At 37.0% G+C, this 25,036-nt stretch overlaps 1 protein-coding gene across 1 annotated transcript in view; it reads left to right on the plus strand.

Annotated features, from left to right (window-relative positions):
- LOC134797788 (NPC intracellular cholesterol transporter 1) overlaps positions 1–25,036 on the plus strand; it is an 81,232-nt gene that overhangs the window by 39,556 nt on the left and 16,640 nt on the right. Inside the window, exons 3-9 of the mRNA XM_063770157.1 lie at positions 6,426–6,645; positions 8,183–8,262; positions 8,845–9,054; positions 9,646–9,838; positions 12,954–13,019; positions 24,032–24,214; positions 24,673–24,835. Of these exons, the coding sequence (XP_063626227.1) occupies positions 6,426–6,645; positions 8,183–8,262; positions 8,845–9,054; positions 9,646–9,838; positions 12,954–13,019; positions 24,032–24,214; positions 24,673–24,835 (1,115 nt within the window). The remainder of the gene's footprint in view (positions 1–6,425; positions 6,646–8,182; positions 8,263–8,844; positions 9,055–9,645; positions 9,839–12,953; positions 13,020–24,031; positions 24,215–24,672; positions 24,836–25,036) is intronic.

Consider the following 25,036-nt stretch of genomic DNA (forward strand, 5'->3'; position numbering starts at 1 on the left):
TTACGTTGTATACTTGCTCTTGCTCCTAAGTAGGGTTTGCAATCCGGATCCGAAATGTATGAAATTATCCGGATCTGGATCCGGATCCGCGGATCTTCCCATACATTTCGGATCCGTCGTGCAAACCCTACTCCTAAGGGATTCGCTGGCTCGTAACGGATAACTTCTTACATAATTATTTAGAAACTATAATTAGTAATTACACAAGCCGAAAGGATTATAGGACGTATATGCACATTGTATAAGAATTTAAGTGGTTTGTAACATTTTTATTGCCATTTCATACCTTACGTAGTATTTTGAGCAAGGATTCCTTAGCGGATGACTATTAACGTAACAACGCAAGCGGTTAGTTAAGTGCATATAATTATGTGTTTTTATACCTTTGTACGAAGGACGTATAGTCGTATATATGTCTAAGTAATGATGTCATTTTCTTTTAGCGCATGGAAAAAGTATCACTTACTGAGTCATAAGACCACTTATGTACCTATAGATTTAAGAAAGGTATTTATAGATGGTATACACATGTTTTTTTTATACATATTTATTATACATATAATGAGGTGACATCGATTTCAGGTTTTGCATATTCATAAACATAAACATTTATACATCTTATGTTTAAGTTTCATATAAATTTTACTAATCAAATAATATATCAAATCAATAGTCTTACAATCTCTAATTCATCTGTACAAGTGGGTGGTGAAAGTAGCTGCATTCATCCATTCTCTGATACCACCTGGTCAGCCGGTACCAGAGAAAGTTGCATTTGGTCATAACTCACATAAGTGTTTATTAAATCAATGCTTTCTTTATTATTACTGGTAATGTACAGTCACCTGCAATAATATGTTGCTCTTCGAAGGCCGCAAAAATATGTGACACGCTCGTATGGCTCTACAAATAAGATCGTGTCAGATATTTTTGCGGTCTTCGTTGTGTAATATATTATTTCAGGTGACTGTACATAAAGACGGTCTTCACATGGGTTGCGTATACGCATACATGTGCGAAGTTGGTGGTGGGGAAAACAAGCGACACCGACGCTGTGGTGAAAATATATGAACTGTCGTGGGACGACATCTTCATACTATTTGGTTCTACGACAACGAAACGCTTTCTGTCTTTATTAGTGCGATAGATAGATCGTGTTTCTTCGTCGTATCGTAGCGATTGTCATCTTGGCTAAGATCCCAAAAATCAAAAAACTTGAAACGTTCTTGTCTCTTACTCTTTACGTTCGTTACTCTTCAATCTCTCACTATTCCATGCTTTGTTAAAAATTTAGAGTACCTCACCTGCCATAGTATGTTACTCTACGAAGGCCGCATTAAATATGTGACACGCTCTTATGGCTCTACATATAAGATCCTGTCAGATATCTTTGCGGCCTTTGTTGTGTAACATATCATTGCAGGTGACTGTACATAAGCGTATTTTGCCTAAAGGGGCCCACTCCGCCCACTGATTACAAGTCCGCCGGACGATATCGGCCTGCGAACAGGTAATCTGTGGGCCCCTAAAGGTTCGGCCGGTTCGGCGTCTGTTCCGCGCCTTAGATTAACCAGAATTAACGGCTATACTTGATATGATATATTATGACAAGAACACCTAAGTGGAATTTAGCTGCTGTCAGCTGATACGTACGTTAAAATTACACATTCGTCATGAGAATTGAGAAGATTCTTTGTAAAGATAGAGCATAGCTTTTAGTTTCATCTTCATTAGCTTAGAAGCAAAATTTCGAATAAACCCTACCATTAGTCAGTCGTTATTTTGACTAAAAGTCTTATAGGGGTAGGTGTATTGGGTATCAATGCATTCATCAGTATGATGTCCTGAGCACAAATATACGAGATGACAAGCGCGAACACTGTGACGTCATAAAATCGGCGGTACAAAAAAAAATGTTCTTTGTTTTAAAGATACCATGTGAATCAAATGAAAGGGCTTTGTGATTAGATTACAGATATAAAACACACTATAAAATGAGTCTAGAGTCCGACTAAGCTATCTATGCGTCGACATTGCAGCGATAATCCTCCGAGGAATTGTTCGGAAAGGGGAAACGAGGAAGAAAGTGTAGGTGCTCCGAGGAATTGTTCGGATGAATCCCTTTCGCTTCCTTCCGCCATGGCTCTACGCGACAACATTTCCATCTTCACCACTTAGTTGGCAGTCTTTAACTGTGCGTTTCTCCAGAAATATGTCTTATGATGTCCACAAGAAAGTGGCATAACCTAAATCCATGACCCTATAGCCTGCTTAACTTAAAACACTCGAAATACAATCACCACACGGGATTGTTATGCCATTTAGGGTTCTTGCTAAATTGGAAATTCTATAGCGTCAGTATTGAACAACCAATTTAGCTAGGACCCTTAATGGCGCAACAATCGCGGAGCGTGATGGTACATAGAACGCTGATTTAGTATAACTTTACTGGCCATTACGGGGTCAAGGGAATCCTGGCCAAGATGGGACACTCTGACAACACCGATAGTCGTATGTGTGGCGAAGAGGAAGAGACAGTAAAACACCTAATGTGTCATGGTCTAATAAAACATGGTCTTCTATTCCCAGAGTGACACGGGCCTACGTCACAATAACATTGCCACTTTATTTCAACATAACATGTTACATGGGTACTAAATTATACCTATGGTTAATAAGTTAAAATATTTCTTTATAATTTTCATTTATATGTATTTTATCTTAAATTTTACAATAACACGTCATTTTTAATTATTCGTTAGCAATATCTTCCGATTCACGAAAGAAATTTCAGACGTTCGGGTAATTCTGTTTACATTACTGGCAACACAGGATAGCGCTGTCACATTTGACAATTCGGATCTAGATAAGTTCATTCCCTGACCGTCATCCTTGTCGAACGCGTGTTAATTGTTATTTCCTTCACGCTCAGTGTCAGCAGTCGCAGTGTTTTCCAAACTTTTCACGTCGTAAGCTTGGTAATTAATGTGTAACTGTGAATTAGTTTTTCAAACGTTTGTCTTGTATAGATAAATAAAGTTTAATTTAATACATTCGATTTGTTTTATTTTACTATGTTTCTACATGAATAACTTAAAATGAATGCCGTTAAAATAATTTTCACCGTTGGTAAAAATTCTCCCACATTTTAAAGTTTGAGAACCTGTAAACAGCATGATGACGTAGGCCCGCGTCAGTTAGGTCATACGCGAATCTCGGAATAGAGTACCAGGCGGAGTATATTATTATACCATGCTAATGTGTGAATGTCACGCCCTCGCCAGACAAAGAATGAAGCACTTTGGAGCAGGATATCTGGAACCAAAGGAATTTAAAACGCTACCCATGAACTCCATCATCCGACACATGGATATGGTGGGAAAAGCTCTTGAGTAGTTGACGGATCTTCTTTAGAGGGTAATTGCACAAAAGATCCCTATGGGTGCAAGGGCCCCCGAAAATAATAAGATAAGATAAGATAAGATAGTATAACTACAACAGAAAAGGGTCTCCTTATTACCTCGTAGAATATCTTTGCCTGTAGACACATAATAGCCTTGGCCTCTACAGGTTACTGTTATAGATATTACATTAGCCATGCATATATACCTAATCTATTTAAACGTAGGTAGGTAGTGTAGGTAAGTACACAACATTTGCATTTATACGACTTCGCATATCGTTCAAAAATCATCTTCCACTGTTAACTGTCAATTGTAAACCTTATTACAGAGAGGTAAGGTCCATAATTTCTCAGTTACTTACTGCGAAATTATGGACCTAACATAGTACTGTGGTCGTAGCACGGTCGCATTTTTATCGCCTGTCAACATGCCTGTCACGTTCTAACAAGTATATATGTAGGTGCGAAAGTGACAGGCATAGTGACAGGCGATAAAAATGGAGCCATGCTGCCACCGCTGATGTGCCGTCGGTCATTTTCGGTAAATTATGATTTGTACGATTATATTAATCTCTTTCAAATATCATTCAAAACAAACGATTAGGGATCTAATCACAAGATTAGTGGCCTTGGCGTGGTCGATAACGATAAAGTAAATTATATTTTTCCCTGAATCATATACAGGGTGTCCCTAGCCATTGGACAAAGCCGAAATGATACTATGCATTAGGGTATTTAGAATCAGTATACAAAGTATCATAATAATCGGTCTAGCGGTTACGAAGAAATTAACAAATTACGATTTTTTTACTTTGGAGCAAGCTGTATGTGTTAGTAACTCCTGAGGTAATAAATAGTAGCTTCTTTTAGTAGGTACTCATGAATTCACAAATATCAAAATATGTCAAAATATCTTGAAGTCCTCCTCATTTTAATTCTAGAAAAAGCGATGCTTATACTTGCTCTGTGGGCGTACTTTGCTCCAAATAACACAACATATACATATTTGTCGTGCATTCATTAGCTATATCTATCTATCTATCTATGAGCAGTGTTATGACACTAATTACTACACTTCATTGATATTAAAGTTAAAAATAAATAAAATTCAATTTTGTAGGTTTACACCCTTAAGGCGAATATTTGTATAAATACTCAGTTTAGTTGTTTTTTTTTTTTTTATATATTAGGGGACATCTTACACAGATCAAACCTAGCCCCAAACTAAGCAAAGCCTGTACTATGGGTACTAGGCGACGATATACATACTTGTATAGGATAAATACATACTTATATACATAGAAAACAACCATGACTCAGGAACAAATATTAGTGTTCATCACACAAATAAATGCCCTTACTGGGATTCGAACCCAGGACCATCGGCTTAGCAGACAGGGTCACTATCCACTAGGCCAGACCGGTCGTCAGAGTTTTGATTATGAGGAGTGAGTCAGTAACTCATTTCTGTCTTTGTTTATTACGATAATGTTACGGGACGGACAACCAAGTCAAGCATGAGTAAGTCTCGGGGTTAACAATGACTCATCATAGACCATGAATATTTATGTAGGTACCCACTACCCAGTTATGTAGTAAACCTTCATATCAGATCTGACACGGGGCCAATCCAAAACCAATTGCTTTTAGTATGCATGAAATAGTCACACAGACATTTATTGAATCTGATCGAAATCTAAATAAATCAGATCGAAACTATGAAATATCCGGTAGGAGATAACCTCATATGTAAAACAAACACGTAGGACGTAGGTACTTATTTATTATTGAAGACAGACGAGGCAACATATTGTGATATGAGTGATAACATGTTTTGGCTACCGGTCCAACAACGAAGTGAATGAAAGTAGTAAGTGGTTGATACAATATGAAGGTTTACATTATCATTAAACATAAACAGGGTGAAAAAATATATTGATACTAGATGACCCGGCGAACTTCGTTTCACCTAGCTATATCTATCTATTTTTTTTTTCACTTTCTTAATTTTATTTATATATTTATTTAACCTTTATTGCACAAAAGAAGACCTTACGTTACAAAAGGCGGACTTAATGCCATAAGGCATTCTCTGCCAGTCAACCTTTATTCATTCATAAGAAAGAAAAAAATATAATTTCTTACAATAACAAACACAGCACAAAAAGATCAGCGAAATTGGTCCAGCCGTTTGCGCGTGATGCCGTGACCAAAGGAAATAGGGATTCATTTTTATATATGTACATATATAGATATACCTACCGGGGAAAAATAGTTAATATAGCTCATATGCAAAGAAAAAGATAATGATTTAATGAAATGTTGCTAGGACCCTTTTCATTTTTGTGAACGTTGAAGTTATAGGTTTTCTGTATTGCGCCGGAGCTCTTTTAAATCGCTACTTTATGTGATTTTGCCTCACTCGAAGAACGCGAAAAAGGAATCATTTAACGATAAACATATAAAACATACGGGATATACACAAATTATCTTGAATATCATACTAATAAAAACGTTGGTTAATTTCATGGAAAAAAATATCGACTTTAGTCAGTCGATGATTGTGCAATCTGTTTGGAATGCAATTTTATTGTCTATGACCGATAACCAGTAGTGATATCACGGACGTGGTCTCTGAAGTACAAAGGATTTTATGACATAGAGATAACATTTAGCGGGCGATTAGTGAACTTTCTAAAGTGTATGCATTTAAATCTTAATAAAGTAAACGTGGTGACTTTCAAAAATACGCCTTTAGAATTGTTTCCGAGTGTAAAACGGTTACATCAATGAGTTTATCTTGATTGATAATACCTTAAGTGCAATCAATAGGGACGGATACCGCCGTGACCGCGTGGTCTAGAGGTCATGGCCTTAGCGGCGAAAGCTGCAGACGTCGTTTCAAATCTCCCAAACACTACCTCTACCAGGCTACACTACATCACTTTTTGAATAGTAGTAATAGTACATATATGACCATTTCGGTTAATAATTTAATTAACTTTTCTTTCTTTCTTTCCAGTGGGTCCTCGAGAAATACTGCCCCGAATACCTCGGCGGCAACGTCTGTTGCAACAACGATCAGCTGAAGGACTTCTCCACAAAGATCAAAACAGCCGAGCAGTTGGTGTCGAGGTGTCCCACGTGCTTCAACAACTTCTTGAAACACATCTGTGCCATCACGTGCTCGCCGCGGCAGAGCGACTTCATGGTCGCTAAGACCGTCGCTCCCACCAATAATGGTAAGTTGATATAAAAATATTGATACCTCCGTCGACACAACTAGTGATGTGCCGTTCCCGGGAAAATTCCCTTGGTGGGAAAGTATGGGAATTTTGAAATGGCGCATAGATATACTATTTTATTATCAGAAATTCAGCCAACACTTAGCATCTTAAACTTTTTTAAAAAACATTATAAACTGTATCTCACCCGCATACGAAAATTCCCTATACTCCCGGGAAATTTCCCATTATTCCCGGGAAATTTCACATTCTTCGTGGGAAATTTCCCATAGTTGCTGGGAATGATTTCTCGGCCAAACTATTTTTTTTTTACAATAATACGCCATTATTCAACAAAATCGATACAAATTATCACAGTTTAATCAGGGTCAAAATAAGTTAGGCACTAATAAGAATAGTGGAGTTCCGTAAGCTTTTTACCAAGAAATTCTTCTACATACGAGTGTTAAGGACGGGTTCTTGTGAATGTTTTTGCATTACATTATCAAAATATCTAATAAAAAAATCCTGTAGCCATAATTTTTTGGAGATTAATAAAAAACATTTTTATAAGTATCTATTTGTATGGAGAAAATTTCGAAATGATCTGACTTCGCATTTAGGTACATCGGGGGCTTAAAGTGATGCCATATATTTTTTTGAAACATCCAAAGTGTCGAATGTTGTAAGCAAATCCACTCTCCAAGTTTTTTTTTGGGATGCAACTTTGCATTTTACGGTTTTTGGCTACTTTATTTTACTAAACGCAGTTACTTGTCGTTATAGCTAGCTTTCAGTAAAATTGTAATACACTTAATCTGTTTCAATATTCCCTGTTTGGGGAATTTTCCCGGGAACACCGGGAAATTTCCCAGGAATTTCCCATATGGGAATATTCCTTGTTCCCGGGAAATTCCCACGGCACATCACTAGACAAAACACGACCGAGCAGTTGGTGTCGAGGTGTCCCACTTGCTCAACAACTTCTTGAAGCATATCGGCGCCATCACGTGCTCGCCGTGAAGAGTAGTCGTGGATCAAAATGGTCGACTCAAAATAATTGTAATAAAGACGCATTTAGTATCTTAAAAAAACCGGCCAAGTGCGAGTCGGACTCGCAAACGAAGGGTTCCGTACCATTATCTATAAAAACGGTCACCCATCCAAGTACTGACCCCGCCCGACGTTGCTTAACTTCGGTCAAAAATCACGTTTGTTGTATGGGAGCCCCACTTAAATCTTTATTTTATTCTGTTTTTATTTGTTGTTATAGCGGCAACAGAAATACATCATCTGTGAAAATTTCAGCTGTCTAGCTATCACAGATCACGAGATACAGCCTGGTGACAGACGGACGGACGGATGGACGGACAGCGGAGTCTTAGTAATAGGGTCCCGTTTTTACCCTTTGGGTACGGAACCCTAAAAAATGGTTACCTATGCTCTGGAGTTTTGACCTTAAGTACCGATTGACGTGACATTCTAGGAAAGTGCAATACAATATTGATGGGACACTGTATATATAATACATTAATTTCTTTGTATTTGTCATCAGGCACTGCGCTCAATGTTGTGGAGTTGGACTACTACCTGTCAGCCACATACAAGGAGGCCACATATAACTCGTGCAAGCAGGTAAACACAAGTTACTAATATAAGGCATTGAGTTATTATTACTATAGAGAAGCCATTCCAAACAATGAAATTGTCGCAATCTGTACCACGCGACCAAAACGTCGAAAGCGTCGTAAAAACATGGTGCTTAATGCATTTAGGTCTCGAGATTCACGCTCCGCTTCTATGGTTTGTTGTCAAAACAACAACAACTCATGGCGCAAAATACTGGTTTTCTGTGCCGGTTCTATACGTATATTTTTTCTTGCCTTTGCGTACAATATTTTGATTCCATCAATGCAATATGGTGCTGGAGGCGAGTGGTCACGTTTACCTCAGAGTGCCAAACGTACTAATGGTACCTACCTATGCTTGTTGCTTTTCATATCTATTACCACTGTGACAACAAAGATGCGATGGCACAGAATTTAAATCCATTAGCCGGGTCCACACAGAGCGACCATACGCGCGAGGCAATTTCCTCGCGCACAAAACGCGCGTATGCTCGCTCTGTGTAGACCCGGCTATTGACTGAACAGACGCCAGACGGCGATTGAAGCTTGTCTCAATCTTTTTTATCATAAATCAAAACCTCCTTTCCAGGTCCAAATGCCGTCAGCGAACAAGTTGGCAATGGACTTCTTATGCCTGAAGTACGGCGCTCAGCGTTGCACGGCGCAGCGCTGGTTCGAGTTCATGGGCACCAAGGGCCCGTTCGTGCCCTTCCAGATAAACTACATCGAGTCCGTGCCTAATGCTAACTACACATTATTCAATCCGCCCACCCTTCCCTGCAGTGTAGGGCTTACCAAGGTAATGTTGTAACATTATTGTCATACTAAAACAAAACACAGCAAAGCATGCACGGCGCAGCGCTGGTTGGAGTTCATGGGCACCAAGATCGTGTTCGTGCCCTTCCATATAAACTACATCGAGGGGAGACATAAAGGTTCACTTCACAATGCCATATGGAGGTACTGATGTGTAATTTCTTTCTTAACTCTCCTGAAAGACTTTATGTCGTGTACCACCGCAACATTTGTTATAGTTTGGCCACACGAAGATATGAGCCTCGAGAAACTTCTTCCAGTTGGTCATAGCGGGAAATATGGAATACAGTAGTCTATTGTATAGACGTTGCAAATCTCTAGCGCCGCTTGCCTGGTCATTTGGTCAACTCTCACTTCTTTCGAGCATCTTGTCAGTTAATCGAAATTGACTCTTACTGCTGTGAACTTAAAGTCCAATTTACAAAACATCGCCCCCAGGACACCCCGGGCTGCTCGTGCCTAGGCTGCGACGCCGCGTGCCCTGTCCCCCCGCGAATACAGCGCCGCCCAACCTTTATTGGAAATTGAACCTTGTCTTTCTTACCTTAAAGTCTAATTAACAAAAACATAACAGGATACCCCGGGGTGTTCCTGCCTAGACTGCGACGACGCGTGCCCCGCGCCGCGCCCGACGCCCGCGCCGCCGAAACCCTTCAGTATCCACGGCGCCGACGGCTACGCGGTCATTATGGCCATCGTGTTCGTCATCTTCACATCGCTGTTCCTCAGCGGTGTCTATTGCTGTAATCAGCAGGAGAATACTGTCGGTGAGTTCGTAAAAATGGATGCTTTAAAGGTATACATATCGTCGTGGATCAAACGAAGGCCAATGATAAACCTAGAGAGCTACCGATTTAACACCTATGTATGTTTCGGAGAAATTGAAGTTTCGGAGAAATAATCGATTTTGTATTCTTTCTCCCTAGTGTTGGTTTAGACTCGAGTTTGTTGAGTCCTCCGACTCAGTTCTTCAGATTCAATTATAAGAATGATGTTGAAACTAGAGTTCTTTTTAGATAAAACATAATTTTTTGAGTCTATTCAGAGGCTCGAGTCCTTTTGATTTGCGCTTAAAAAAACGCAATAAAGGACTCGATTTAGGACTTAAAACTTGAAAGTTTTTCGAAGTTATTCGAATTTAGACTAAAAAAACTCGAGTTCCTATCAACAACCCAGTGCAATCTGTAGCTCTAAAGGTTTTCTGTCATTGGTTGTCGTTTTATAAGTTCTGAACGTTACCACCTGGTAACCTGGTAACTACCTACCCTTTGACATGGAAATCCACATATAGTCCGAATATCTGTTACACTAAAATAGTAAAAAATACTCTTAATATCATTTCAATTTAGATGAAGTTAAATCATTTCTAAACAATAGCATGAGTAATCATACACAGAGATAAGATAATTCATCACTCTAGAATAGACTTTAATCCCATACAAACAAAGCTCAATTTCGAACGTGATTGGTTTTTTTATACAGTTTTAAACACGTGTTTTGACACGCGCGCTTAGATGATCATTTTACAATTGCACATTTAAATAATAAATCTTATTTAATAATACATAAAATTCACTTTTCATTACAACACCAAATATGACAAAGTAAAGTTATACACAGACATTAAACATGTAGTTATGTGGTGACGGAGAAATTCTTTGAGTTATTAACACTAAACATATATTTTCTATTTATTAAGGTAATGTATGCTCAGGCCGATTTGCTTGATCACGAATTAACCTGGGTCTACCTTGCCTTAACGTGTCGGTGCAGAGTAAAATAAACACTATGTTGATTGCCATATGGCCGATTTTAGATCGGATTCTTAAGAAAAAATGCGCCTTATGGACAATTTTTACCCACTTGCTCTGTACCTTCACGAATAGTATAATGTCTTTCTATAATTGAATGTTAAATATGATTTGATTTGCTGAAGATTGGTTTTACACTGCATATGTTCTAATCATAAAACATAAATCTGTAGAACTAGCGAAAAAGGGTTATATATAAGTCTCGCGCAGCTTAGGTGTAAAAGGGCATAACCTCCTAAGGCCCAGCCATACGAGTACAAATGACAAATATAAAATTTTCCACTGAAATTTGAACCTATAATGCAGGGAATAGAGTTGATTTTATTCTGTTTAAAGATTGAACGAAACAAAACAATTGCAACTCTATTCCAATTTAAATATGGTTTAAATTTCAAAAATACTACCTAGGACTTTGGGCCTTAAGGGGATAAGTGTTATGTGGAACTTACACCCTTTTACACCTGCGCTGCCCGAGACTTGTACCCTTATTCACTAGGCCCTAGGGCCACAGAAATAGTCTTTAATGTCTTTATTCTTATGAAAATACAATTGAAACTAGAAAATAGAGGCGTTACCAACAGATGCGTTTAGACCCATTCATTTTCGTTGAATTATGCAGAGTAATATCAACTTAACTGCGCACAAGGTTTCTTTTTTTTCTGTCACCGCTTCCGTCATTTTACTGCCATTTTTAGTTTTTTTACCTGCTACAGATGTGCATAATTATTTTCCATCGTATTTTCACGGAAACGTACGAACGTGTCTTGCTATTTCAGTCAGTCTCGGAACAAAAAGTACTGACGTTGACTGAAGTAGCGTGACAAATACGAACGTTTCCGAGAAAATACTATGGAAAACAATTATTCACTACATCTGTATTCGCATGAAACCTTGTGTTGAGTTTCGTAGGGTGAAGGTATTGTCGTGCACACATTTTGAAGCTTAAGCCAACACGCTAAGATTCAAAATTGTTTGCAAGATGAATAATCATTTTATATCCATAACGTTTCCTTTGTCTTGAAACGGTGTGGGAATCTGCAAAGCAATTTAACAGTTATTAACTAGTGCATTTCATAGGTGAGGAGTTTTAAAACGAGAACCGTAATTATTAATTAAAAATAATTCATGAGTCGTTCGCTTAGAACAGTATGCCTGTTTTAGACACATTTTCATTTGGCAGAATAGAAATATATTAAAAAATATCTAAATAGCAAATTTAAGGTTAATATTAATACAAATTAAAATAATAACATTAATTAAAATTATCATATCTTCTTCTTCGCGTTATCCCGGCATTTTGCCACGGCTCATGGGAGCCTAGGGTCCGCTTGACAACTAATCCCATGACTTGACGTAGGCAGTAGTTTAAATATTGGGTCCTTACCTATGAAATTGGCGTTTTTGTTCATAGATATAAGTCTGATCCTAGTTTTTTTTTTTTTACAAAAGTACATACACAATTACAATAAAACTACAGTGCACTCAATAAACAACGATTTTACATACAATTAATTGTTATTTTTTATTGTTAAGTGTTCAGAATTAAGCCTTGAAAATAGGTCTTTTCATGTGCTGTCGGTTCGAGTATTAAAATTACTTATATTTTTCTAATGGTACCAATTTTCAAGAAATGGAGATATTGAAAACATACCTTAAAGGTGTCAAAAATTACTGGAAAAATTTTGTTTGGTTTGAATTAGCCATCAAAAAAATATCCGCAAAATTAATTGTATGGAAATTCGTGTTTCGTTGAAATTCTCCGAACAAAACGCCAATTTCATAGGTAATGACCTAATATTATCATATATTAAAAATAAATTAGCATGTGCATTAGCACGTGTGTAAAATTATAAACGCTAAACTTTACGAAGTAATCTTATGTGGTCCAGAATGTAAAACCCGTGTTCTGAATTCTGTAAAATGTGTATATCTTTTAGTCAGTTTTAAGCCCTATTGAAACTAAAAGGAAGATAAGGTGTAATTTTAAAACATAAACGAGCTTCTCGTCAACGTTATGCACTAGTCAATAAGTGGTATGGTGGCATGTGCTAACTCGGTGCTTGTGGGGCAGACGGGTGGCGCGGCGAGCGGCGCGGCGGCGGCCCGGAGACCAGCCCGCTGCACAGCCACAGATCTAGTACGTATTACACACACACACACACATACACACAATATTTATATTCCCTCCTTCTTTTTGCGTCGAAGCTCCGATGTGAATCTCCAAATAGTAGTATTGGCAAGGTGCGAAGTCGGCGGAAGGAGAAGTGGCGCTGATCACAAACACACGTATAGTTGGTCAAACCAATTTGTCAGTCAGTAAGAACCAGGAAAACTATACTCATCCTTTTCTTTTGGGCGCTAGTACTATTGTAAGACAAAGATAGTATGATTCTCATTTACATTATTTGGGACTCAAGGGGTTAAAGGTACTTAGGCACTGACTGTAAAGTTATTTTAGTCGAAAGTTGTCCGTCATTTTTTTACGGGTAAAATTAATTTATAGTACTACTAGCTGTGCCCGCGGCTCCGCCCGCGTGGAATTCGGTCTGTGTCAGTAAGCGGCTAATTACTAATCCTAATTTCTCTCCCTCTCCCCTGGAGGCGGAACTTGAAGTAAAGATGACAGATGGATATGCTAGAAAACTGCAGTCCAGATAAAATATTTTACAATTAGGTACCACTAAATAAAACTACACTCCAAAATCAATAGTTTTTTTCGCCCTTATTCAAATTTTACACGTGATTTAAACGACAGAGTAGTAGATGTATATCGGACGATACAGTAAGGTATACGCGCGCGAGCGAAAGCGAAGCGGCCTGCCTGGCTAGAGCGCCACTCACTGTGGTCTTCTTCAGACTCCTAAGGAAGACCACGTGCCCCTTGTAACCTCAATGCGTTGCTGACTTTCGCGAATGATTGGATTTTTTTCTGGAAGGCATGGTAATGCGTATTAAATGCGAGTCCCAAATCGTTTGACTCCGCAAACGACCAGAGCCGTTTTGATGCCCTAAGCATTTCTAGAACATGGTGCCCCCTCTCCCTAGGGTCATCGAGATTACATTGAATGTTTTTGGTTACTTGAGTGACGTTCATTGCCGCATTACAGCTGAGAATGGAAATTAGTCACATCATTTTATCACGAAAATTGACAGTGCTGCAGCAGTAACGTTGCAACAGAGTAATGCTGCTGCAGTCGCCATACCTCAGAAAGTTATTGAAAACGCGAGCGAAGCTAGCGCGAAAATTTTTCGATATAAAAACGCAATTTGATAGACAGTTGTACATTTCTACTTTTAGTATGAAAATCAGTCACATCATTTTATCACGAAAATTGACAGTGCTGCAACAGTAACGTTGCTACAGAGTAATGCTGCTGCAGTCGCTATACCTCAGAAAGTTATTGAAAACGCGAGCGAAGCGAGAGCGAAAAATTTTCGATATAGAAACGCAATTTGATAGACAGTTGTACATTTTTACTTTTAGTATGGAAATCAGTCACATCATATTATCACGAAAATTGACAGTACTGCAGCAGTAACGTTGCAACAGAGTAATGCTACTGCAGTCGCTACCCGAATGTTACCTTTATCATATCTTAGAAAGTTACTGAAAACGCAAGCGAAGCAAGAGCGAAAATTTTTCGATAAAAAAAACGCAATTTGACTTAGAAAGTGATTGAAAACGCGAGCGAACCGAGCGCGAAAATTTTTCAACATATAAACGCAATTTGATAGACAGTTGTACATTTTTAGTTTTAGTATGGAAATCAGTCACATCATTTTATCACGAAAATTGACAGTACTGCAGCAGTAACGTTGCAACAGAGTAATGCTACTGCAGTCGCCACCCGAATGTCACCTTTATCATATCTTATAATGTTATTGTAAACGCGAGCGAAGCGAGCGCGAAAATTTTTCGATATAAAAAACGCAGTTTGATAGACAGTTGTACATTTTTACTTTTAGTCCCAACCAGGCGCGAATCCAGGATTTCATACAGAGAAGGGATGGAACGTTATTAGATGGGTACTTTTACACGTATAAAAGTTTCATGTAGGTACCTACTCCACGACGACTGCAATGCTGATGCAGCCTGCGCTTTTTTTTGCCTACGGTTTTGGTGCCCCCTAGACGTGGTGCCCTAAGCAAATGACAGAGGTCAACGTTTTTTTTTCAAAGTACCCACCTTGTATGAATATGGATTTGATATGGGTGCGATATAATTACTATTAGCAGAGAGTATAGAGGGTATAGAGGCGGATTGTCAAAGTAACTTTCTGCCCTCCTAAGCTAAAAAGCGGTATTTGCATTAAATTTTCATTGAAAATACGTCCTTCCCTCCTAAGCTAAAAGGACGTATTTTCAATGAAAATTTAATGCAAATACCGCTTTTTAGCTTAGGAGGGCAGCTTTTGTAGCTGACAATTTAATTTGCTCTCAGTTCACTAGATGACCCTAGTAGTTCTTTTTTGTGGAGTTACGTCCTTTTGGATTTGTGTTTTGCGTTTGGAATTCACATGCGTTCACCACGTTAGCGTAGCTTTTTACCCAGCCAGTTATTGACAATTAGTCTTGTCAGATGGCGCTAAGTTTAAGATGTGACCAATTACATAGATTATAAAATATAATTTGTTAAATTTGACGTTAGGTACCAAGACATTAAGTGTCATTGTCACATTTTGCGAAAATCTCATCGAAATGTGCGTACCTATATAAATTGCAAAAATAACCAAATTATACAGTCTGAAGTTGTAAGAACGCACTGCTACCGGCGGCCCCGAAAGCACGGTTTGCTGTGCTAACTTTACCTAACACCAATTCTAGCAATTAGGTAACTACCGAATACTTGAAGCTCTGTAATCAGTCCTATGCATACATATGCTATTGTGCTTGTAAAGCATAGAAAAATACAGGAAACATTCGATACGAGTATTAACAGTAACCCATACCGTCAGTCTGTCTGTCTGTCTGTCTAATGTCTTTCTATAGTTCGTTTTTACCAAGCTTTTATTAGGTCGACCTGTATGTAACTATGTAATGGAATCTAAGGTAACTAATTTAACCATCTTCCAAGGATCGTAGCGTCATGAAAATTGGCAGCTGTATGTAGTTCTGATGACAATACAATAATATGGTACCGTCGAACTGATCTGATGATGGAGACAGGAGGTGGCCATAGGAACTCTGTGATGAAATGAAACAACGCAACCTAATTGTATTAGGGGTTTTTAGAATTGTCTCGATGAGTATTAGTTGTCTGTCGTAAGAAAAGTACAGTCAGCGATAAAAGCTTGTACCATAAATGCAATTTTTGCCAAAAACTTATTTTAGCATTAGAAAGAAGGTAAGCGATCTTGAAAAAAATGTGCTATATGTGTTTGTGTGTTTCAATGTCTGCATTAGTATGCTATTACGCTTGAAGAACATAGAAAAATACAGGAAACATTTGATATTAACAGTGCCCCCACCGTCCGTCTGTTCGTCTATCTGTCACTTATCTATCCATACTAATTATAATGGAGAAAGTGTGTCTGTCTGTCCGTCTGTTACCTCTTTACGCTTAAGCCGCTGAACCGATTGAGTTGAAATTTGGTATAGAGATAGTCCAGGGAAGGACGTAGGATAGTTTTAATGTCGAAAATCATCCCTGAAGAGTGAGAGAAGAGTGAGTGCAAAGGGGGGTGGAATTGAAAGAATTAATGAATTGCGTAATAGTTGAAGTAAGCAATGCGCGAATTGAATGATTGCTATTAGCATTATCCAAGCCAAGCGCTATACTTACTTTAGCCGCTGTCACTAATTCCACGCAGACGTAGTCGCGGGGCAAAAGCTAGTTATATATATGTTTGATGTGTGTATGCATTGAGATAGGTACTAATGTACTTTACTTGCAGGAAGCTTGGTAGCTTGCTTTGTAGAAAAATACAGAAAGCATTCCATATTAACAGCGGCTCCTACCGGCCGTCTGTCTGTCTATATATCTATATGTATGTTTGTCTGTATGTATGCATTCCGATGCTAATGTACTTACAGATGTAGAAAAATACAGGAAGAATTCGATAATAACAGCGACCCATCCCGTCCGTCTGTCTATCTATATGAATGTTTGTATGTATGCATCGAAATACTAATGTAGGTACTTGCGGATGGAGAAAAACACAGGAATCATTCGATATTAAGTAATAGTGACCCATCCCGTCCGTCTGCAAGGCCCTATACTTACATTACCTAGTCGTAGATGATTTTAATGACTGGAATTGTTTTGTGAAGGTCCTAACATTCTAAAGACATGCATGGTAGTTTGGTTGCATTTTTTATACAACGTCGGTGGCAAACAAGGATACGGCCCGCCTGATGGTAAGCAGTCTCTTTAGCAACAAGTATTTTGTCTCGAAAACCACCTATTTGATGAAGTGGGTCTGATGATGAAGACATAATATATGATAGGTATACGTACCCAATATATGAATCTTGCCTTATAGGTACATATCATATATCACCTTTAAACGAGCAATTCTTGTATATATATTTATTTATTAAAGTGTCATTTTATTCTAGAGTCAGTCCATAAAAGTCTGCAGCGAATTTGATAGCCCACGCAGTGCACGTGTTATTTTAAACGTCAAACTTCTATGAAATTATGACGTATAAATGACTTGGTCTTGGTCCGACTCTATCGCCCCTAATTTTTTGGGCTGTTTTTAGAATCTCGCGTTGCAGAAGAAGTTGTTTAACATCATTTAATTTTACATTTAAGAACATAACGGATCCAATACTTAACTCATTAATTAAGGCTGATATTTGCTTGTAATTTCATACACAATGGAGATCGTCGATTTTGGGCCCGGAGTAAACCATCACGAATATGGTACAGTAATTATATACTCATTTTATTACTGAAATAAATATAATATTGGGTAAAAATAAAACGGGAATTAGAAATACATAATTAAAAGATATTATATTACTTATTCATTTTCGTAAATCAATGTATTACAATTTATATATTAACAAAAGCCTTGCTGTCGTCAACATCTTTATTAGCATTGACATAAAGCTCAACTTCACACAAACCGTGAGGTTTTTTTCACTAAGGAGTTATAAAATCTCATTGCATTAAACTATGTATAAGGTGGGTAGCCATAAGTCATAGTTGACGTAAGTGCGTTTCGAAACTATTCAAAATATCAGTAGTGTCATTCATTATTTATTGAATATTATACCTACTTTAAAATTGTAAATCGACTGTAAAAATGCCTAAAATAAGTAGTTAAGAAATATAGTAATTCGACTTTTTATTTAGTTACATAGTTTGGAGATTTAAACGAGTTCAGAATACGACGATATGCTACTTTTATTTAACGAAACGCAACCATTTTTTTAAATCTGTCAAATATTTTCAAGTAACGCCAACCTTAAATAAACCTTACTTCATTGAAAGAAGATTTAAAATGGATCTGTTCACTCTCCGTAGAAGTAACAGTGAACTTCCGAACAAGATCAAAATATAACTTTTTATTGAATGCGGATACGTTTTCAGTTTAATTTACATGTCAGACTTTGCCTATTTTCTTTTAAAAAGCCAAAACACTTTTACAGAATAGTGTGAGTAGTATACGCTTTTGTACATAAAAGTTTTTCTTGTCATGTTCAAGTTTTTAATGCAGTATTTCTCAAAATTCCCGTTATATTTCGTGATTCTGTTTTTATCATCATAATCTTGCAATTATAACGATTAATTTCCTATATATATATATTACATGTATACGTTCAATTTGCGAGGGGGCCCAGCAAACGCCTAAGAAAATCGACGATCTCCTTTAAGGACAGTAGACCTTATTAACCTTAAATACGGTAGGGCTTCTGTCAAATTCAAATAGAATCAGTCAAAATACATAAAGATGCTAGATATGTAGGTACGTTAGTAAAATTCAACTTTAATTCTAGTAGTTAGAGTTCATAATGTTTTGTCATTATTCTTTCTGTGTATCTGGAATATTAAAGAACATTGGCTACTTAGATTGTAATGTGAATAGCAAATATTCATCGTGGCAGTTGTAACTTAGCAACTGTTGTTTCTACGTACTGTCACACAAAAGTAAATGTCGTAAACAGAGATATTATAAGATTATTATCTATTCATTTTAAAGTGTAACCGAATAAAAATAGAGCAAGCATTAAACACGAGGATTATTCAAATAGGGAAATTAGTATCCCAATATTATAACACTGGCGGCTTAAAATTTTAGTAGTCTAGTGCTCGAGGCAATTTTAATTTTGTTCACGACAACCATGTCCGATGACATTATGCAAAGAATCTTGCGATTTGATTTCGCTAAAGATGTGTGGGAGGAACGAGAGCGCATCTATGGAGATACCTGCTTAGACAAGGCCTGAAATGATTCAGCTACAAAATGGATGGACCCGTATCATGACATTGTTACTCATGTGTTAAATTTAAAGAATATCTGGAGCAAACTGTGTACGGAGTCAAAGCTAGAGAGCGTGACTCGTAAATAATAACACACTTTCCACACTTGCATTGAAATGTACTACAGTTTTGTTGTGGACCATTAATTCGGAAACGACCGGCTAGTCCGTCCGGTAGTTCAATCTTGATTTTTAAGAGGTTGTTTTGTGAAATAAATGGTATGTTAGATCCCTTTTAATTTTAACCCTTTTAATTGTAAAATGACTCTCTGACAAAAACTATTGCAAGTAGGTTATTTATTTTATTTTAAATAAACTATTCTAAAATAAAATAAAACTAAACTAAACTACATCTAAAAAAGGCAAGAGGCTCTGGCTGCGTTACCCCGCTGAACTGCCAGACTGAAGCGTTAAGCGAGGTAACTGCCAGGTCATGTTATTTTTATTTATTGTTTTTTTACTTGTTTTTTGTACTATATATATGATTAAATGGAGTTGAAGTAAAGCTTTTAAATAAATTGTTAACGCAATAGAGTATTCTTCGGTGTATAATGTTTTATTTAACCTGTTCGCCTTACCTACATTTTGTGCCCCATATGCCACGACTTGGTACTTATGTTACATATATGGGTTGTTTACGTGCATTTTGTTGCTTGGGGGCTGTCCATAAATTACGTCATCGTTTTTGACGTATTTTGACACCCCCCCCCCCCCCCCCTAAAATCATCCAAAAATCATGCTTCGAATGACCCCGTTTCCACCTACGTCATGGTACCATCATCCGATGTCCAGACCCCCCCCCCCCCCCTAATATGAAATGACGTAATTGATGAATAGCCCCTTGGCGTTGATTACAATTTTCAAGGTAACATGAATAAGGGCATTAGTAACCGTCTACCTAGTCCTAAAAACAAGTATTATGTAGAGAAGATAAGGTAATAATAATATACTCGGTCAAACAAATCTTATCAGTAGAAAAAGGCGCGAAATTCAAATTTTCTATAGCACGATAACCCTTCGCGCCTACAATTTTTAAATTTGCCGCCTTTTTCTACTAACAAGATTTGCTTGACCGACTATAATACGAAGTTCGAACTTTCAATAGGAGAAGCAGAGCCAGCGCTATTATCATTTGTCTTTATCTTTGTCTCAGGTTTCATACTCTCAATACTCAGACACAGCTTGGCAAAAAAGAATAGAAATTAAAAAGTGGCAACACTGTAGTGTCGTCCCTTTCAAACTAATTTCTATAAGAAAACGGGACGACACTACAGTGTTGCCACTTTTTAATTTTTAATACTCTTTTTTGCCAGCTGCAGTTCGGTTACCATTAACTCGCTGTCATTAAGCTAAAAACCTTTTTCCTGTTTTCATAGTTATATAACGAAAAGATATAAAAATAGGTTATATATTCATTTACACGACTAATTGAATTAATTGCCATCTATCGACGCTTCAATCATTACGATGACATTTTATGCACTTAGCAAATTTACTGCCATCTTTCGATACATACCTAAAACATTGAGAATGCCTTGTGACTAAATTTAAACCATGTTCTTTCACTGAAATGTGTTAAGTATCACCTAGGTCGCCATCTAGTCGAGAATAGGCTAAAGGTACTAGCGCCATCTGAGCGAGTGTCAATTTTACTTGAATTTTACGAGGCACATTTGTTTCTTAAACTTTCCACATCTTATACGGAGTTATATATATCTCTGCTATTAGGTATAATTCATGATGGAGAAAATTAATAATTTTAAATAATTATGCAATTATACGCGTGTTGATAATTATGTGTGTTTATTTTACTACTATGTAAACTCATTTTTAGTTTTCTTTATTCATTAATGTTTACTCAGTTCCCCAAAAGACTGTGCAATGAGGGGCAATTAATTTCATGTCGTTTAATTTTGTTGTATTATTAAATTAACATAATTATTCAATTATTTTTGTTGATATCCGTACCCCCTGTTCTAAACTTAGAGTTAATTTGGCAAAATCTTTCCTCGATGTCTTACTGTCTTATTCATGTCACAAAGTATTAAATTCAGCGCCATCTGTTAGTTTACCAGGGTACTCAATAGTGGTAGCACATATTTGAAAAAAGTTTGCCCCTCCTTCCTAAGTAGCGCCATAAGATTCAGGGGCAAACTTAAGTCAATCGAGTGTTGTGGCTACCCCCCCTTTTAGGGGTTGAATTTTTATAGCCTATAACCTGGCCGGGGATTTTCTCGACAGATTAGTAAAGTTTGCATCAAAATCCGTTCAGCGGTTTTCACGTGATGCGCGTTCAAATAAACAGACAAACAGATAAACAGATAAACAGACAAACAGACAAAAATTCTAAAAACTTTTGGAACGTGTTCTGTTATCGATTCTAAGTATCCCCAGCCAACTTTTTTTCAAATATCTTCCATGTACAGACTTTCGACCGTCTTCAGCTTTATTATATGTATATATATATAGATTTTCGTGTATCTTTTTCTACTCAGCAACATTTTAAATTCATAAACAAAGGAAGGAGGAAATATCATCGATATATGAGTCGCTTAACTTCGAACTCGGGTAAATCCATCTGTCAGATTATGCGATTTTGGTATTAAGAAAAGGTAGATATTTGCTGAGAGGGTCGAATGGATTTACCCGAGTTTGAAGTTAAGCGACACATATTTACTTTTGGTTGTGGAATATGACGTCGGTTTGATGTTCAGTTTGCTGTCAATTGTTTCAGTAATCAATAAAGCAGATGATAAGTTAATCTATATTTGATTTTAGATGAAAAGAAACTGAAAGTCTAACCCACGTCAAAGCATGATTTCTAATTAGAACGATTTAGAATAAACAATATATTTATATGAGTACATAACTTTCGCTGGTCAACGCTATCCAAATATTTATTTTGGATAAATACACTAATAGCATGGCTCTTAAACAAATGCACAAGCTATATACAATAGTTTATTGGGGCTCATCGTTAAAAAAAAACATAAAATACTAATTCTTAATTTTGAATTTAATCAAATTTTCAAGCTGTAAATACGTAGTAGTAAAATTATAATTTTTGGCACTTCAAGAGCTTCAAGCATTCACTGGATACAAATTTAAACTTAAAATAAGTTAGCGATATACACTTAAGAAATGATTAGAGGGCGGAGTATCGGTGGCAAATTTCACACAAAAGGTATGGAGTCGCCTAAGTATTCTTATGATTAAATAAATAACGAATAAATGATTAATTTTGCATAATAATTTTTAGGAACTTATAGAAATTATCTTACGAGCATACAAATATAATGTAATATGTTGTTAATATCTATAATACATAATAATATGTTTTCTTATCAAAAAATTATCATTAGGTACTAAATACTAGACTAAGAAGTTATACCTGCCAAACGATATATTATTTTCAAGACCTGTTTGAACTTCATATTGAACAAAACATTTACGACATAACATTTAGGTGTTCCTGAAATCGATTTATGAAAATAAATGTTAAGTACTTACTTCCAATTTACGAGTAGGTACCATACTAAGTACATTAGGTAAATGAATAATTTTATTATTCAAGCCTAAAATAATAATTTTATAAAAACGACTCCATACCTTTTGTGTGAAATTTGCCACCGATACTCCGCCCTCTAGAAATGATACTTAATACTTAGGGCCAGTTGCACCAACCACAATTATCGGGCTTATCGACGCCACTCAAAAAAGAACTACCTACTTCTAATATAATATCAGAGCATATTTTCCCCTAATTCTTTGCAAGGTGTTTTGACATTATGATAATATACCTGTTTTTCTGGTAAAAGTCTCGCACCACTACCAAACGACCAGAAATATCGATTTGTAATGACACATCATCAAAAATTTAAGGAAATTAGGCGTTCGAAACGCCTGTGATATTGAAGCAATAATATAGTGAAATGTTGTGACAGAAGGTTTGTCTCGGCATAGAGAAAAAAATACATAGAGTGCTCACTCCATACATCAGATTTGGTACGTGAACGACTATTATTTTCGTAGTCGACATCTAGCATCGAGTAGCGCAATGTTAGTAGGATTGTCGTATAATATTAATTTTCTCAAAAATGGACGGCAAAGTCGACTTTGCCGTTTAAAAAATTGGTGGCGAAGCGCGTAGTTTATAGTCAGTCAAAAATTAAAAAGTTAAAAACATTGCAGTCTCGATTTTGGGACTGCAATGTTGCATACAAATTCCATTATTTGTCGTGTTCCAAACTTTTTAAAAGTTGAAATGGCCATATCAAATGAAGGCACAGACCCATTAAACAGCCAAACAGATGATTAGTACTTATAATTATAATGTTGGTACCGCGACTATTTAGCTGTCTCAAATAGGTTGGCGTATTTTCGGCGGAAAACTACACTTCTATTTTAAGCTAATTGTTTCTACTTTTTTCTGTGAAAATATGCACGTAAGAACGTTGCTTCTGTAAAATATTTCTATTGTATTTATATTTCTTGCACCATTTTTGAGAAAAGCACTATATATGACTCGGCTGGAAGGCTACTTGCTGGCTTCGGATTCAATTAAACGGACTCCCAAGGTCGTCCGTTTAATACGAATCCTCAGCCTGCAAGTAGCTACTTCCGAGCCTCGACAATAATGTACTATAATTTATTTATAACTGTGGTTGGTGCAACCGACCCTTAGTATAAAATTCCAAATAACTTGTCCACAATGCGTAGGTGTGGCTTCAGACAATGAGCAAGAGATGGCCACCAACCCTCGGTCCATAGACCAACCTGATGGTCTACGAGAAGCCACATTCTTCGAGAGGCTGGGGGCGGACACGGAAACCAAATTGGAGGACTTCTTCCAATGGTGGGGCTACCATATGGCCTCTAAACCCTGGATCGTGCTGTTTGCGGGTAAGTTTATACACCGACGCCACCTGTACAAGTATTGGCGATGTATTAATCCAAATGGTTGGCATAAAAAATGTCTTTTTTGAAAAGCTTAGGGTTTTTAGGATAATAAAGAGTAACTATAATGAGTATTAATAAACTTTTGTCATACGTTCTTAAAATAAAATGCGACAAAACATCACATACTTATTAAAGATTAAAGAGATTTAATTCCTTCTTGAATATGTGTAGGTATATTTGAAATGCAACGTTTACGACTTTTACCAAACGACTTACCGAATTTGAAATTATTAACTTACAAATGAATTTCATGATGTTTAAACAGCAAAAGTTCTTCAAGTCAATCAATTTATTTAATGAGTTTTGTAAAGCGCACAGAACATGTGTTCTTCATAAGGGCCTCTTTTCGATAACCTATAATCATTAATGCATATAATAAACAAATTACCTATTTCCTCCAGGTCTCTGCGTGGTCGTGGGCCTCGGCCATGGCATCCAGTGCATACAAGTCACAACCAACCCCGTCGAGCTCTGGGCCTCGCCGACCTCCCGCTCTCGTATCGAGAGGGAATACTTCGACTCTCATTTCGAGCCGTTCTACCGTACTGAGATGGTTATCATCAGGTATTGACATATAATCTATCTACCTGTTTTTAGTAATTCCACTCATAAATCTGACTGAATGAAGATCCTTATCAAACAGTGGTTAAAATAAGATATGTAAAGTTTAAGAAATAATGTTGCCCCAAGTGTGACAGTTGAAAATGCTTTTTGTAACTAAAATTTTATGACTACCAGATTTACTACGTAATGTACGGAGCCGAA

The sequence above is a fragment of the Cydia splendana genome, chromosome 15 (assembly GCF_910591565.1).
Source record: "Cydia splendana chromosome 15, ilCydSple1.2, whole genome shotgun sequence".
NCBI lineage: Eukaryota > Metazoa > Arthropoda > Insecta > Lepidoptera > Tortricidae > Cydia > Cydia splendana.